We start from the raw sequence: 15,494 nt of genomic DNA, 5'->3' as shown, positions 1-15,494 counted from the left end.
AGAGGGACGAGCACCACAGGAATTTCCTCTTTATCATGTTTCCACATTGCATTTATTTTCAGGCATTCTGTTTCTCCGATTTCTCTCCCTCCCATTCTTCATTTCATTCTTCAATAAGCTGTGGAGACAGTTCTTGCCAATTTTGTGACTCTCGGTGAAATGAAGTCTAGCCCTATAACAACCCTCTCTTTCACTTGAGTGAGTAGGTCTCAGATTCCTCTGACTTCACAAATTGATGGAGCTTATTTTTAGGTTACTGTACAGGAGTGGGGGTAGAATCAGGCAGAGTTGATTCTAGTAACTGAAGATGTAAAGAACTGAAATTTTAGTTAGCATTATGAAGTGTAGCGTATATTTCAGACTTTATATTACAAACAGTTATCTTAACTACATGTGATCCTTAAGAAATATATTTTTGATTGCTTTTCCATTTAAGAAACACTACGTTTCCCCCCAAGGCCTTCAGAAACACAAAACAAGTGGTTTTGATTGATTGAGTAAATACATATGCAGGTTGCCCTATAAAAAAGGGAGCAGCAAACCAGAGTAATTTGCCAGAACAGTTTTCAACTGAGATCTCTGAAGTTACGTTTGTGCTGTGTGTTGATGTGCTAAATTTGCTAGCATATTTTAAAGACTTAAAATTCCCACATTAAAGACGTAATCCATTTTTTCATTAAAATTTACTTGCTTTATGTCTAGCTCATGTTATGAACTGATAGCCAACATAATCTTCCATCCAGAAACTAAGGGGTTTTTTCAGTTGTATACACACAAAAGGCATTTTAAATCAAAACTGTCTATCCTCATTCCACTTTCATATCTCTGAGGGCCAAAAAAGATTTTCCTTTGATTTTGTTCAGGGAAAAAGTCCTCCCCAGCCTAAGATCTTGTATGTCATATCTAATCTCAGAATGAATTATAAGCTGCTGATAATAAGGCTTTATATTAATGGAAGCATGGTTATAGCCCTCACTATAATATGGTATCTCTGGTTTCAATTATACTTTGCACAATGCAATATATCTTCAAGAGTATCTCATGTAATTAATCAGGTAGTGGTGTAATGCAGACTAGAATAAGGAGAAAACCAGACATTTGTCATTGTACAGAGATGGAGAGGGATTTTATTAGTCATTTAGTGAGAGCAGCTCTTTCCTGGTGCCAGCGGATTAGTGCATGCTGGTGTATGGAAATTTTTCTTCAGTACTCTATTTTTGACCCTCAGTGAGCAGAGTTTAAAGTTGCTCTGGGATTACACAGAGAAGCTATACGTGATTACCACAAAGTAAAATTGATTTTAAATAAATTACTACTGCAGACCTCTTTTCACAGCGTTTCACTTTGGTCCTGGCATGAAGCGGGGAAGGGGTTTGCTGTAAAATGGATTATATCAATTAAGATCAAAGAGCTGTAGAAATCAGAGATGGAAAAAACCTTGTCAGGTCATCTCTTCTATCAATGCAAGAACATTTTCTACGGTGTATTTCTCTAATACATAGTCAAACTTTACTTTCAAGACTAGAGTGAAGGGCTTCCACTCTTTCCCTTAGCAGATAATTTCATAGTTACATAAATTTTCTTTATTCCCAACTATGTCTCTGAAATTTCCTTTTTTTTTCTATTTTTTCTGAATTACAACTTTTCAGATTTTTCTCACACCAGCTTTGTTTATGAGTGTTTATATCCTTCTAAGGTTTCAGAGCCAAAGTTTAAAGAAGCTGTATCATTCTTTTATCCAGTGTTATTAACTCTTTAAAAGTACTTTTTGCTGCTCTTCTCTGAAATTTCCTGAGTTTACAGTCGTGATTTGGCTGTTGTCAGTGTAAAGCACCATTGCAACTCACTGGAGTTGTTCAGAAAGGGCTATTCACAACCCTGCCTGTTTAAATGGAGACTTTACCTTTTTTTTGGTAGCATTTGTAATTGTACATGGATTGCAGTTCACCCATAACCCTCAGCTTTTTCAGAATTATCCCAGCTAACTCCCTGACACTGAATAACTGCATGTGTCTTCAGCTTTTTAGGCAGCCCCTTTATTAGTTACCCTTGCAGGTCTCCAGCATTAGAGCTCTTCAGCTTGGAGAACAGATGATTGAGTAATGAATAGGGAATGATTATTTGTATTTCCTATAACTTCAAAAAGAGAACCATCAAATGAAATGGAAAAGAGATAGACAACATGATTTCCTGTGTCACGTTATGCATATTTAAATTGTGGAATTCACTACCTCAGCACATTCTGGATGCCAAAATTAGCAATAATTCTAAGACATGATTAGACTAATGGAATAATGCAAAAAGGTGTTATTAAGCTCAACAGAGTAAGCTCCTCCCAAGGAAATTCCTAAACTACTGAAGAATTAGGGAGGGTATTGCAGCAGAAATGTCACTTTATACTTGCCCTTTTCTATATGATTCCTGAAGCATCACTGCAGAACCTGGTCAAATACAAAAAACTAGATGAGGCAAACCATAGATATTATCTTTTACAGTCATTTGTTATTTATGTTCTACTAACATTAATACTCAAGCAGATCTCCAACTGATCCTTGAAAAAACCACCAGCTTCCTGTCTAATTTTTTTGTTGGCTAAAATTATTCTCAGATTTGCAGGCAGGTAAAAGGAACAGCTTTTTGAAAAGAAACATACTGGTGTGACCAGTTCAGCAGCTCATTTGATGCAGGAGATTTTTTTTTCATTAATTTAAATTGTAGAATGAGCCAGATGGTTGATTTCTGAAAGCATTTAGGTATGTGTGGAAAATGCCATTTTTCTCAGCCAAAAGAGACACAACAAATAAACTTCATTTAAGGAAAAAAGTATATATACAATCACAATTAAAGTGTTGATTTGCATGTTTCAAGTTTGTTCTCTATCATACAGAAACTAGAATTTAGTAAAACAACAACTTCCAATTGGGACCGAAGGAAAAATTCCATCCTCATAAATCAAGATTCCCAATGACTTCATGCTTCTGAATATATTCCCGCTCTCAAAAAATAACACTGCAGTCATTTCAAGGCAATTGTGTAGTAGGCAGGAGGACCTGATCGTGTACCTAGTGGTGTCAGTGACAATATTGCGGATGATTTTCAGTGGTGCAGGATCACATTCATAACCAGCGCCCTTTGTTTTTCAGAAACTTGCAGAAATTCACTGCTACTGTTCGGACCTGTGGCAGTCACATACTTTTTATGTCTTAGGATAATAGGTTCTGACAGTACTTGTGCTGCATTTCACTGTATGCAGCCGTGGAAAAAAGTGAAGCACAAGCACAGAACAGATGTTCTTTACTATATGTTTAAAATAAATGTGTTTGTGATAGATTCTTGTTAAGCCCTAGAAAAATCCTCACTGAAATATACCTGTGGTATGACCTGTTTGGTCATAACTGGTGTGATCTAACAGCAAAATTGCAATAGTTACCTCTTTCTGACAATAGCACAGTTAAATATGTTGCAGTCTGTTAGATATGTGTTTTTACCATGTAAACAGTGATAGAGTTGTCTGGCTGCAAAATCTAATAATCCAGCTGTGCCAGGAGTATTTTCACTGTGATCAAGCAGACTTAAGGCAAAATACAAATGCTCCAACTTTATAAGTCACAGTATCTAGCAAACTACACATTTCTTCCCAAATTTTCCACGCTTTCACTTAGGGTTCTCAGTCAATGATATCAGGCTTATTACTGAACTGTAGCTTAAAAATAGCTTTTCCAAGCATTTTTCAAAGCTATTCCTGTAAACTTCACCTCATTATCTGCTGTACATGTTTCTTCATTTGTAACCACAGAGCCTTTACAGTGGTAGATGTGCTCTAATTGCACCTTAAAAATAGATCCTTCCTCATTAGAAATACATAGATTTCTTCAGGTGCTGATTTACTGTGGAATGATGAAAGCCTATGTCAAAGGTACAGTTGTACCATGGCCCCCTTAATATGAGTGAGAAGTAAGAACTTAGCTACTTTAAGAATTTGAGCATAATGTCCTCATATTTTTCTTACCTCCAAGATCTTTGTTGTTTCCATGTTTTCATGATACTTATTTCTGCAGAATTGTTTAATTTCTTTTTAAATCCTCTTTTTAAAGTATGTTAGGTTAAATCAAACCTTGCTGATTAAAGGTAGCTTCTCCAAAGCTTGTTCTTGTTGGTTGGTTTCATTGTATTATAGACTGTTCTTTTATACTGCCTCTCAGCTCTTTAGGCATCAAGAGTGTGTCAACAATGCTACAGTGATTTTCTTCATATTATTGGATTGGAGCATCAAAATTTTACCACAAAACCAGACAATATGTCACAAAGTGGTATTATCAAGGGCTCAGAGACCAAATTTCTACAACTAAGACTTGTAAAATTATTTCTTTCAATTGCAAGAAAACAAAACAGCTTATTAAAACCTGCATGTTTGTTAAACCAAATAAAATCAAAGTCTAATAAAGTCAGTAATATTATTCATTGTGACTTAATGGGTTTGATTTAAATCTCACTGCAGAAACTAGTGCAATTTGAAAAGGTTCATTCACCATGACTTAAAGCCATCCTATCCTACAACAAAAATTAGGGTTAAATTGTTAGCAGCAAGCCTCTTTTTTTTCTTGGGGTACTTTTCCCTTCCTTTAACTCTCCTTCCTGAACGGGAATGTATCTTTTGTTTCCATTCATGTGTTCTTTGCAATCTTTTTTTTCAGCTCTTCCAACCACTGTTACTGCATCTCTTTAGTCTATTGCAAGCCATTCAATTTCCAACCTTAGGAGAAAAAAGATATTTTTATCTCTTCTTTATAATATTTCTGCTTCTTTCTGATATAATTTGACTTCATAATTGGTTTCTTTTAGAATCTGTAAAAAACTCTGTGCTAAATTATTTGTGATATGTCTAAGCAATCATATTCTGTTGCATTGTATATAAGTGATTACTTCACTAGTAAATCATTCTTGCTTTATATCAGATGATTTGAATCAGATTTGCCATAAATGTAAAACAAAATCATTGCTTTCTCCATCCAGATTGTCATTGCAAACAAACAAGCTGAAGCTATGGAAAGTATAGATGGCTTCGGCTTGATTTTGCTATCAGTTATTCCATTAAAATCAATGGAGTTGTACCAATGTAAGCCTGATATAGGAAAGAATCAATTTCTGTATACCTATACAAATCTAAATCATAGTTACATATAGATAGCTGTAAAAAATGTAAATATAGATAATGTAAAAAGTACAAATATGATGATAATTTGGAAATACCACAGAAAGTACAGAAATAGATATATGTTATACACCAACACGTTCAACTGCATGGAAATAACATGCACATTATGCATCCCAGTGAAATGCAGTCTGGTTTATTTCAGAGAAAAGAATATGATACTGGTCTAATAAACTGTATGCAAAGTCATACATTAATCTTAAATTATCAAAATAAAATCTACAACCTCTCACAGAATACCTAATATATATCTGATAGGAAAACAAGAATGTTATTTAAACTCATTAATATGATTTAGTAAATAGTCCCCTTGTTAATACAACCTCTTTTTTCTTTCTTTTTTACTGCTTAATAGAGAAGAAAATCACGTTATTCGGACCTTGACTTTGAAGTAAGTTTTACTGAATTATTCCTGATTATTAAAAGTATTTTCCTAAAAGTAAATATGAAGTATTCCTTTAGCAGATTTTAGCCTTCTGACATAGTAGATATCATAGGGTTTTTCAATTGGTGCTGTACAGAACATGATGAGCAATTCATTAAAACTACTTTGGTGCAACTTGTTTGAAAAATATTCTGAGATCAAACTGTCATATTGCAATATTAACCATCATGGTTTCAGTTTTTAAATTCTCTGCCTCTTCATTTTCATCTGTTTTTCCTTTTTTTTTTTTTTTTTTTTGTTTTGCTGGCTCTCTATCTATTGAAAAAGTATGACATTTCTGTAGGACAGGCCACGTTGTTGCAGAAGGTTGCTTTGTTCAAGAGATTCTCAATCATTTGTTCTATCTCTCTTTCTTCAATACTAATTTACTGGCATATGAGTTTCACATCCAAATAGTGATTATGAATGTGTCAAATTTTGAACGATGAAATGCTGCTATTTCCAAAGCTTATGGATCACATGCTATGTAAAAAAATCAAGATCATGGAAGGTTCTTTAGGTTGGATATCCACAATTTCAGACTTAGAACAAAATGGTCATTAACAAACACAACCAAACCTTCTCATTCAACAGGGCCTATCTCAGTCAGTATGATTAAGTCTCTTAGAGTTTTGTTTATTTGAGGGGTTTTTTTCTAGTCTCTACCAGAAGCAATACAGCAGTTAGTTTTCAAGGGGATGTTAATAATTTATGGATTTGGGGTTTTTACATAGGTTGTCTGTTCATGCATGTTAATAGTTTGATATAATTCATTATGTGTGTCTCCAGAGCAGTTGAACAATCATAATATTTACATGGAACCTATGGGCTAAACTTTAACATCCAGTGATCAGTATATATCAGCCATAACTGTAAAAATCACCCTCTCTGTTTGTATATGCAAACAAAAGCATTTTTTATTATCATTTGGGCTGTAAACGCAGAACATGTACTTTCATATTTCAGAGTCTAGTCCATAGAAAAGAAAGAGGCAGAACTAGCAAAATGCAGCCATAGCAGTGGTCATAGAAGCCTTGCAATGAGAGAAGGGTTTTTCTGTGGTGACCTGATTTTGCTGAAATGCTGACCTTCCTTGTCGGATTGTGGTTTCTTGGTAGTTTAACATCATGCCTTAATCTCTTATGCTGTTTTCCCCCAGAGACTATAGCTACCTTAAGCAGTCATGTAAAGCCTCAAATAAAGCACCAGACAAAGATTCATAGTAAGTAAGTTTAAGGAAAATAAAATGAAAAGATTATCCTAAATATGCTTTAGGACAAACGCCTAGAAAGGAAGAAGAAAAATATGAATCAACAACAAAATTCTGATGAGCAAGCAATTCTAAAATTAAATGCAAGCAATATGAACAGAAGTTTTATGATTATAATGATATAGAGAATTCTGAATTTACTGTTCTTTATTGAAAGGTAGGAATATCACAGCCTTCACAATGAAAACATTCTCTGTGGCAACAGATACTAAAACATTCTTACCCCTCAGAAGAGCATAATCCAACACCAAATAAATACCAACAATGCTGTACACATTCTACTCTCAAAAATCAGGCCTCCCACTGCATATTTTCTTTTGACTCACATAGATGCTTACACCTTTTTCTTGTCTTGTTTGTAGCATTGTTGCTCCATGGCCTAATATTTTTAAAAGTATGATTATAATGCAGGAAAAAATATTTGTTTGTACAAAGGGAAGAATGGCGCCACTGGGAATGAATGCTGAGGAAGTGAGAGCAGCAACGATACTGTGCCAGTTGCTGCTGTGTTTTAAAAGTACTGACTCAGACCACCCCCATCTCACCTCCCTGTTTTATGGTTCCTCTGATTAAACCTGTGGGCTTTCCTTTGTTCTTACACATAGCGTGGCTGTCTTTCTGAGGTAAAGCAAAATAAAAAAGCCATAAAATGTTCAAATAACCACCCAGATTCCTTCATTCAGCAAGACATACTGATAAAGGGAATTGAGATAGTGCTGTGTGGCCAAAACATTGCTATTCTGATAGTTCAAAGCAGCAGACGGCAAAATAAAATAGAGCCTGGAAGTGAGGTCGAGCTAGAGACATTGGTCATACTACTTAAATGTTTAACAGTTTCTCTGCTTTGTCTGTGACCAGTGCCAGCTGGCACTCTCTGAGACAATGTCCTTCCACAGTTCTGATGATAACAAATGCTATGGATGTGGTTCTGAGGATAACAAATGCTAAGTACAAAGTACAGACAAGACTGTGTCAAGCTTGACTCCCTCGGTCCTTTTCCTTTTAATACTCTCCCAGCAGTCTCTACACCCTCAACTTCTCACACATGTCTCTCTATATCCATACAAGACAAACCCTCAGGCTATGCCTATCTTACTAAAGACATTTGGGGGAATATTCCTGGGTGCCAAAATGCCAGGTTTTATATGGATGAATTTTTAGAATGATCTTTACTGTTTTAGTCTGGATCACCTTTCTCTCTCCAAACAGTTCCTGAAATGTCCTTAGGGAACCAGTGCAACCTAGGTATCATTCACAATGGGCAATTTGGTTGTAGACATCTTACTTTGGAGACTAAGAGTATTTTGTAGCATTCATGGAGAATGTTCCATGCTAGAAGGTGCCAGAGAATGGTCTTGGACATGTTTGGCTTACTACAGTAGAGTCACAGTTTCATTATTTAAAAAAAATTAGTGGGCTGCAATGCAACACTCACCTTAATAAAGACAATTTGAAGTAAAAACAAAGAAACACATGAAGAGCAATTTTTTTTTTCTGAGAGCCAAAGTTGAAACTCAAAGCCAGCTGCTATGTAGTGTGAACACAAGCAGACCATGACTGTACTCAGTGCCATGAAATAGTCTCTGTCCCTGTTATCTCCAACATATGTAGAAATACAGGTGTAGTTTTAAGGGCCTTTGCAATGGACTATAAATAATAAAAGTCCTATGACTGTGCTGGGTAGTGTTATAGAAATCTTATGTCTCCAGTCAAAGGAAAGAGAAAGAAAAAAAGAAGACATCCAAACTGGCCAGCCCTTGTCATAGTTCTTAGAGAGGAGTCTCTCAAGAACTGGGACACCTGTATCTTGTTTTCCCTTTTTAAATAGTTTACCATTACATTCTTAAATTATAGCTTTATGTAGAAAAAAGAAGACAGACTGTAACTTACTGGGTTTAGTCTGTAGCCAGAAAGTATTACTGCTAAACAATATACTGTCGATGATTAGATTTTGCAAAACACTGAGTAATCTATTTGAAGTTTGAAGTTTGCTAAAATGAACAGGCAACAGGCAACAGTTTTACAGCTCTTTCTTGCTATTACCAAGGATTAGTTTATACTCATTCATGCAGTCCGGTATCCAAAACATGACCAAAATTCCTAGGTCTGGGAGTTTTGGATCCTTGCTGCTGCTGGCTGTGATAACCCCAGCTAAGTGCCCTCCAACCCCAGTCATTGTGCTCTGGTTTTCCTAAAGCTGGACAGGTATTTTTTTTGTGAAGGCTCAGCACTAATACTTAGCTGTCAGATCAAATAAAATTAATTCTAATTATGCTGAACAGAAATACAGATGCTGTGGAAAATCCTGGGAGGACTTTATAATAGGTGTGCACTGACACTTACAAAAACATACAGGAGAGTTAAACAGTATTATTGACATTAAACGGTATTATTGACATGCTTTTTAGGATTCAAGATCACAATTACCTTTAAATTCTATGAGAGGGTCTGACTCCTGGATTTCCCCAGCCATCCACCCCACTTTCCCCTTTTTATGAGGCATTCATTGGATCTACTCTGGTAATAACATTTATGCCAAATAATTCAGAAAAGTGTCTTATTACCCTGCTCCCCAGGATTCAAGTCATCACAGGCTCTTTTTGTGCTCCCCGTGAGGGAGAGCAAGGATACACAGGACAAGTGTGAATACCAGAATGTCTTCTCTTCTTTCCACAGAGCAGTAGACACACCAGCAATAATGCTAAATTGATCATTAATTGCAGGAGCTGCATTCTTTCAGAATTTAATCTGCAATAGCTATTCATTATAACAACATTACAAACTCACACAAAGATTTAAAATCGTTCTCTTACTAACCTGAAGACATCTCTCAAAGACAAAGGTTAAAAAAAATATGCCTGCAGGGAAAAAACCTTTCACATTCCTACGTTTGGCAACTGGTCATACCTATAACATCTTGAAAACTCAGCATGTTTCCATTATAGGGCTGGGAAGGCATTCCCCCATCTGTTCTTTTCACTTAGCTGTTTTGTACAATATTTGAGAGAGAGCATTTTTACCTGTGACAATATAGAAAATCTCCAAGGCAAATTGAATGACGTTGTTCTTGTTGTTATTATTATTATTACAGTTATTCATAAGATTGACCACAAGTCTTGATGAGAATATTTGTGTTTGAGCTAGATTTCAGCTAAAACCCTGTCATAAAAAAGGGAGATAGGTACAGAGTTATGTTTGAAGCCCTTCCCATCTTGATGATAGCCATCCACACTCGGAATCCTTTTCTGTGAGTAGATGCTCATCAGAGCAAGGCTTACTCTTTTCAAAACACACACTTGATGTTACTTGTGAGTGGGGGTAGAAACGTAGAAGGGGTGTCAGTTCAGTCTGACCCCCTTTAGGGTGTGGGGCACAAGAGTTATGGAGTCTGCAGAAAAGACCACAAGAAGATGTGTGTCTGTAGCCTGTTGGCTAACTCAGGTGCTTCTGGAGGGAATGCAGCATTAATGGGCAAATCCCCAGCTGCACCTAAAGAAGGTGTGCTTTCAAAGGGCAGCATGACAAGCTCCTTTTCCATCCTGTTTAGTTCCTACTGCTACTACAATCATCCTAGTATATATTGGTCAAGATCTCCAGCTCCGTATCGATAAAACTTACATATTTCTAAGACTGATAAAGCTGTGTTTTCCACGTTGCCCACTTAATAGAGAAAACAGATTAAAGCCCCACAATTACTTTGTGGGTTATTTTCTCATAAAAGAGAAAGAGTTACTCAACAGAGCATATTTTCTAGAAAGGAGATAAGATGGTGCTTTCTAACGAGGAATTTAAAAGAAGTCTAGAAAAGAAGAGTTAAAGTTGGAAATTGAAGTTACTGCACCTTCAGTTCAGATCATTCTTTATAAGCAGTGGGGAGGGGCAGGTGTCAGTGGGTAGGAATTGTGGAATGGAAGCCAGGAAAACACAAAGCAACAAAAAGATCCATAGGTACATGTGCATACCAGTCATTCTGCTATTAAGAATAAAATTTAAAGCCTTTTTTCTGGCAGACTTCCCACTGCAAGTGTTTAATTTCTCCTCCCACCTGCTTCTCCTCAGGAATAATGTAATGAACCGAGTAAGACATTTGCATTATTCATGTTTGCTATTTAATGAATTCTTGGGTACACGATTCAGAAAAATATCAGAAAGTAGCATTCCCTGTATTCCTAGGCTTCTATTAAAAAGTTTCCAACTGGAGATACTTGTTTTGTAGTCATATGCTATTTTCTGATTTTAGTGTCAGTATTTTAACCCATGAAATCTGTTTTATTCCCATGAGTATGTCTCCTTATTTCAGCCAATAATAACCTTTGAGGCAGAACCTTTCTTTTTAAATTCTACGTATATGAAATTTGCTACATATCCCTGTCTACCATAACAGCAATAGCTTTAAAAGAATCCCTAGGAAGTCACTTAAGTGAAACTCCCCTCATAAATTTAGATCAGCCGTCTCTAGTTAAATTATGTTCTTCAAGGAGTTCCTCACCAAATCTTGCAAAATTGTTTCCCTTATTCACCCTACAACTCATGTTAAGTTAATAGGTCTTTAATTGCTTGCTGTATCTCATGTCTCTTTTGTGAATAATGTTGCCAATTTCCTGTTCTCAGAAGTGAAACTACTTCTCAGGCTATGCTGTAGCTATATTAAGGATGATATGTTTATTACAGCATAGAGGTAGAAATGCGTGATCAAGAGACCAGCCACATTTCATGGAATTTATAAATACAGAATGCAAATGAAAGTTAAAAGTTAAAACTGGAATTGGTAGAGCATTATTTGAGGGTTGGATACTGCCACTCCATTTTAAAGGGTACTAACCCAGACTTGGCAGAAGTGTTACTTGCTGAGAAGGGTCACACTCAGGCACTGTGTACGTAAGTTTGCAGGGTTTGTCAAGTACAACACCAGGGAAAATCAGGCTTGACAATTAGTGGATATGCGTAGAGGCTGGTGCCCTGCGCCTTTTCGATCAGCATTATTGGCTGCTGCCCTGGCTGTAATTCAAGTTCAAGCAGTTACAAAAGCTTAAGAAAAGCCAAGCTGAGCCCATCTGCTGTTGGACTGAGGTGAAGAATCCTCAGTCCCTCCTGTCCCCTGTCCACCCAGACCACAGAACCATGAGATTGGTTGGAAAGTAAGCAGTCTTTGGCTTTGCTCCAGAGGCTGGTCTGAATCCATACCTGAGCGTGAACTTGTTTGGAAACAATGCAGATGGTAGGCTTGACAGTCTAGGCTTGAAAACAGGCTTCACTCGCCATGTAGCTGCCAAGGCAGATACATGGCCTAGGGCTCCTCCAACTGTGGGGGCTGTTTGGGGTCCCCACCTTTTGCACAGGAGTGCCATATAATTAGTTTTTGTGGAAGAGTGCCCTGTGCATGGGCTAAAGGGAGGGTGGTTTCCAATTGCCCAGTCCATGACGTAAGAAAGAAAGTAAAATTGAAAAACTGTGCTTACTTTTCATAATATGAATGCCATTTCAACTGCATTTTATGATGATCTGAATGACAAGAAGATATCTAATTAAAAAGATATAACATTTGGGGCTTTTCCATTTTGGGCCAAGATTTCCGAGCTCAGTGTTCTCATAAAAATTATTCCAATAGGGACCATTACAAACTGCTGTTGCATTCCTAGAGAAATTAAAATATTAGCATTTATGCTGAAAACAGAAATTCTAGAAAATATTCCTAATGTGCAAGAGATATCCTTCTGAGAAGCTGCCATCACTTTCAAAATACTTCTAGGCTAGCACAAAACCATTGTCCTTTAATTTCAGAAACTCAATAATTGTGCGGTAAAAACAGTTTCTTGTACACAGGAAGAACATTGAACAGAGCAGAGAGAAGGCTCAGTGCAATTCATTTCCATTGGTTGAGTCTATAGGAAAAAGATGGTCCTGCCAAATTCAATTTACTTTATTATGTTGGGGAAAAAATGCTTCTCTTAAAAAAGCCCAGATTCAATTATAAATATAAGCAATTATGTTCCATTTTGCAGAAGGTCATGCACACAAGAAAGAGGCACATGGAATTGTTTCAAGAGTTAAATCAGAAATTTCAGACACTGGACAGATTTCGGGATGTACCAAAATCAGGCAGTATGGTAAGTTTTCCTTCTTAGATGTTTAAAATATGATGGATCCTTAACAACAATGAAACAAGAGTCCTTTGCATTCAGTATATTTCCTGAGAAGACCTTACTCTGTGCTACCTTTAGATAGCATCAGAAATTAGAACAAAAGATACTTTCAGTAATCTAACCTATGACGAGACTCATTAGGTTTTACAACTAGACCACAACCAACTCACTGACATCATTATAGATGACAAATAATTGAACTGTAGGGAACACATTTAAAATCTGTATGTGTCTACCAAGTCTAAAGGACTTTATATAGAGAAAGCAGCTCACTAATGTAATTTGGCCAACAGGGCTTTTCCTCTAGTTAGGCAAGCAGATATTAAATTAGTTACTACAAACAAGTCCACCTAGATTCACCTATATGTGAGACGGTCCGGAAAGCACACAGGGTATCTGTAATTGCGTGTCTTTTCCATAATAGGTTTATAAATATTTACCATGGGAAAAGCAAAAACTAAATTATCCTGAGTTGACTCTGCTATCATCATGATTCAAATTTATACACACACACTCATACACACATGCATTAAAACCCTGACTACATCTGATAATGGAAGCAAGGAAATAGTTGATTCTGCCTAATTAAAACAGCTAATTTAGTGTGACATATTTGTTAGCAGTAATATTATGATTAGTAATAATTTTATATATCATTTTATAATGTGAAAAGTGTGTATTAAATGGAACTGAGCTAGAATCATTGTATTCTATAACTTTTTCAGAAGAGCTGCTCTCAGACATGAAGAAGAAGTATTAAGCAGATGTGAGGCCAATGGATTTACATCATTTACATCATCTTAATCCAGCAGAAATTTGGCCATGATTCTTTGATGAACCTTTAGCTGTTATATGTGTTATTTTGCACCCGGTTCTCGTTCACTCCCCCTTCTGAGATTTGCTGACATGTAAAGTTTGCATTCATCTCCCTATTTGAGATTTGCTGTCCATGTAAAAGCTTGAATTAATTCAAAATCTCAAAGGGAATCTCAGTGGAAGAGTTGTGTTTAGTCTGTTTTGCATCGGTGCTATGTTTATGAAAGGTCTGCTAATAAAAGCTGCCTAGATGAATGGTCTCTCTGTAAGACAGTCAGTGAGTGATCCAGGTACCTAAATATAGGCATCTCAGGCTATTTTAGGCAGCCTCAGGTGTCTTAGTCTATAGCACGGTACAGGCAGTGCTGACACGGGACTCAAAGGAGACCTGCACCCCTCATGAAAGATAGAGATCAGGCAGAAAATCCAAAGGCATCTAAACACAGTGCAAAAATGTTAGGTTTTGCCAACTAAGTCCCACCCAATGTGTTGCAGCAGAAATCACTAACTAAATTGGTCTTAGTCCATAATGTCTTTTATCCTATAAAACTTAGCATTCAAAAAAAATTCATTCAGCAGAAAAGAACCAGCTTACAGTCTGTGAATCCTAATACACAAGAGCTCATCAGCCTGTAAAGCAAAGTAGCTCTCATACCATTTTGAAGGACTAGGTGTCGGTGGTTCTGTCATGCACCTGCCCCAATTTAAAATCCAGCTGGCAATTTGCTTCAAACTACTCCGTATTTCAGGCAGCAAGCTCTTCCCAATTGCCTTCCCTTCTCCTCTCCCACTTTCCTGTACAACCGCTATTAAAAAGATGGCTATTAGTACTGGATCACTCGGCCATTCCTCGCATACATTGGTTCTTGTGAAAGAAAGGGCTTAGCTGGCAGCTCAGGTGAGGAGCCTGCCAAAGTGTTCATTGTTCGCAGAGAAAGAGTCGCAACAGTGCTGAACACCTGCCAGCCTGGCTCCCTGCAAAGTCATTTCCACTCTCTGGCTTCTCTGTCTCATGAGACCATGTTAGCCTTCAGCATTATAAACAGAAAACGCGTTATTTCATCCTTGTTTTTAATTCTTCTTTCTTCTCTGGTCTTCAGGAGAACTCGGCACCGAACAAGGCTCCATGGGACAGTTTCAAAACCACAGGTGACTACCAACACTATACAACGATAAATGTATTAGACACAGAGGCAAAAGATTCTTTAGAACTCAGACCAGCAGAATGGGAGAAGTGTCTGAACTTGCCTTTAGATGTGCAAGAAGGTGACTTTCAAACAGAAGTTTAACAAAAATGAAAACAAACTGAACAAAACAAAAACAAAACAAAAATAATTCATTGCACTGACAATAAAGAGACTTTGGGAATCCTGACACTCCTGTCTGAACATTGTGACTACTTTATGTCAGGCTCTTCCTGTGCCAAATGTCAGTGGTTTTTTTCGTACAGTATATTCCCACTAGTGCGGCTAGTGGAGAACCAGGTGTACAATTCTTACCATCGTGTGTTGTAAGTACCCGTGGAATGGATTTGTAAGGTAATCTTTATAGATAAACCTCAAGCAACGATTCATGTTGTAACAGCTTCATTTGGTTTAGTTTTCAAAAAACTTCACCATGAAGCACAAT

At 36.8% G+C, this 15,494-nt stretch overlaps 1 protein-coding gene across 1 annotated transcript in view; it reads left to right on the top strand.

Annotated features, from left to right (window-relative positions):
* Window positions 1–15,154, top strand: part of ADGRB3 (adhesion G protein-coupled receptor B3) — a 465,172-nt gene extending 450,018 nt beyond the window's left edge. Inside the window, exons 28-30 of the mRNA XM_059832344.1 lie at window positions 5,568–5,603; window positions 12,909–13,013; window positions 14,966–15,154. Coding sequence (XP_059688327.1) covers window positions 5,568–5,603; window positions 12,909–13,013; window positions 14,966–15,154 — 330 coding nt within the window. The remainder of the gene's footprint in view (window positions 1–5,567; window positions 5,604–12,908; window positions 13,014–14,965) is intronic.
* The last annotated feature ends 340 nt before the right edge of the window (window positions 15,155–15,494 follow it).

Source organism: Gavia stellata, chromosome 2, assembly GCF_030936135.1.
Source record: "Gavia stellata isolate bGavSte3 chromosome 2, bGavSte3.hap2, whole genome shotgun sequence".
Lineage (NCBI taxonomy): Eukaryota > Metazoa > Chordata > Aves > Gaviiformes > Gaviidae > Gavia > Gavia stellata.
This window is presented reverse-complemented; position numbering and strand designations above follow the sequence as displayed.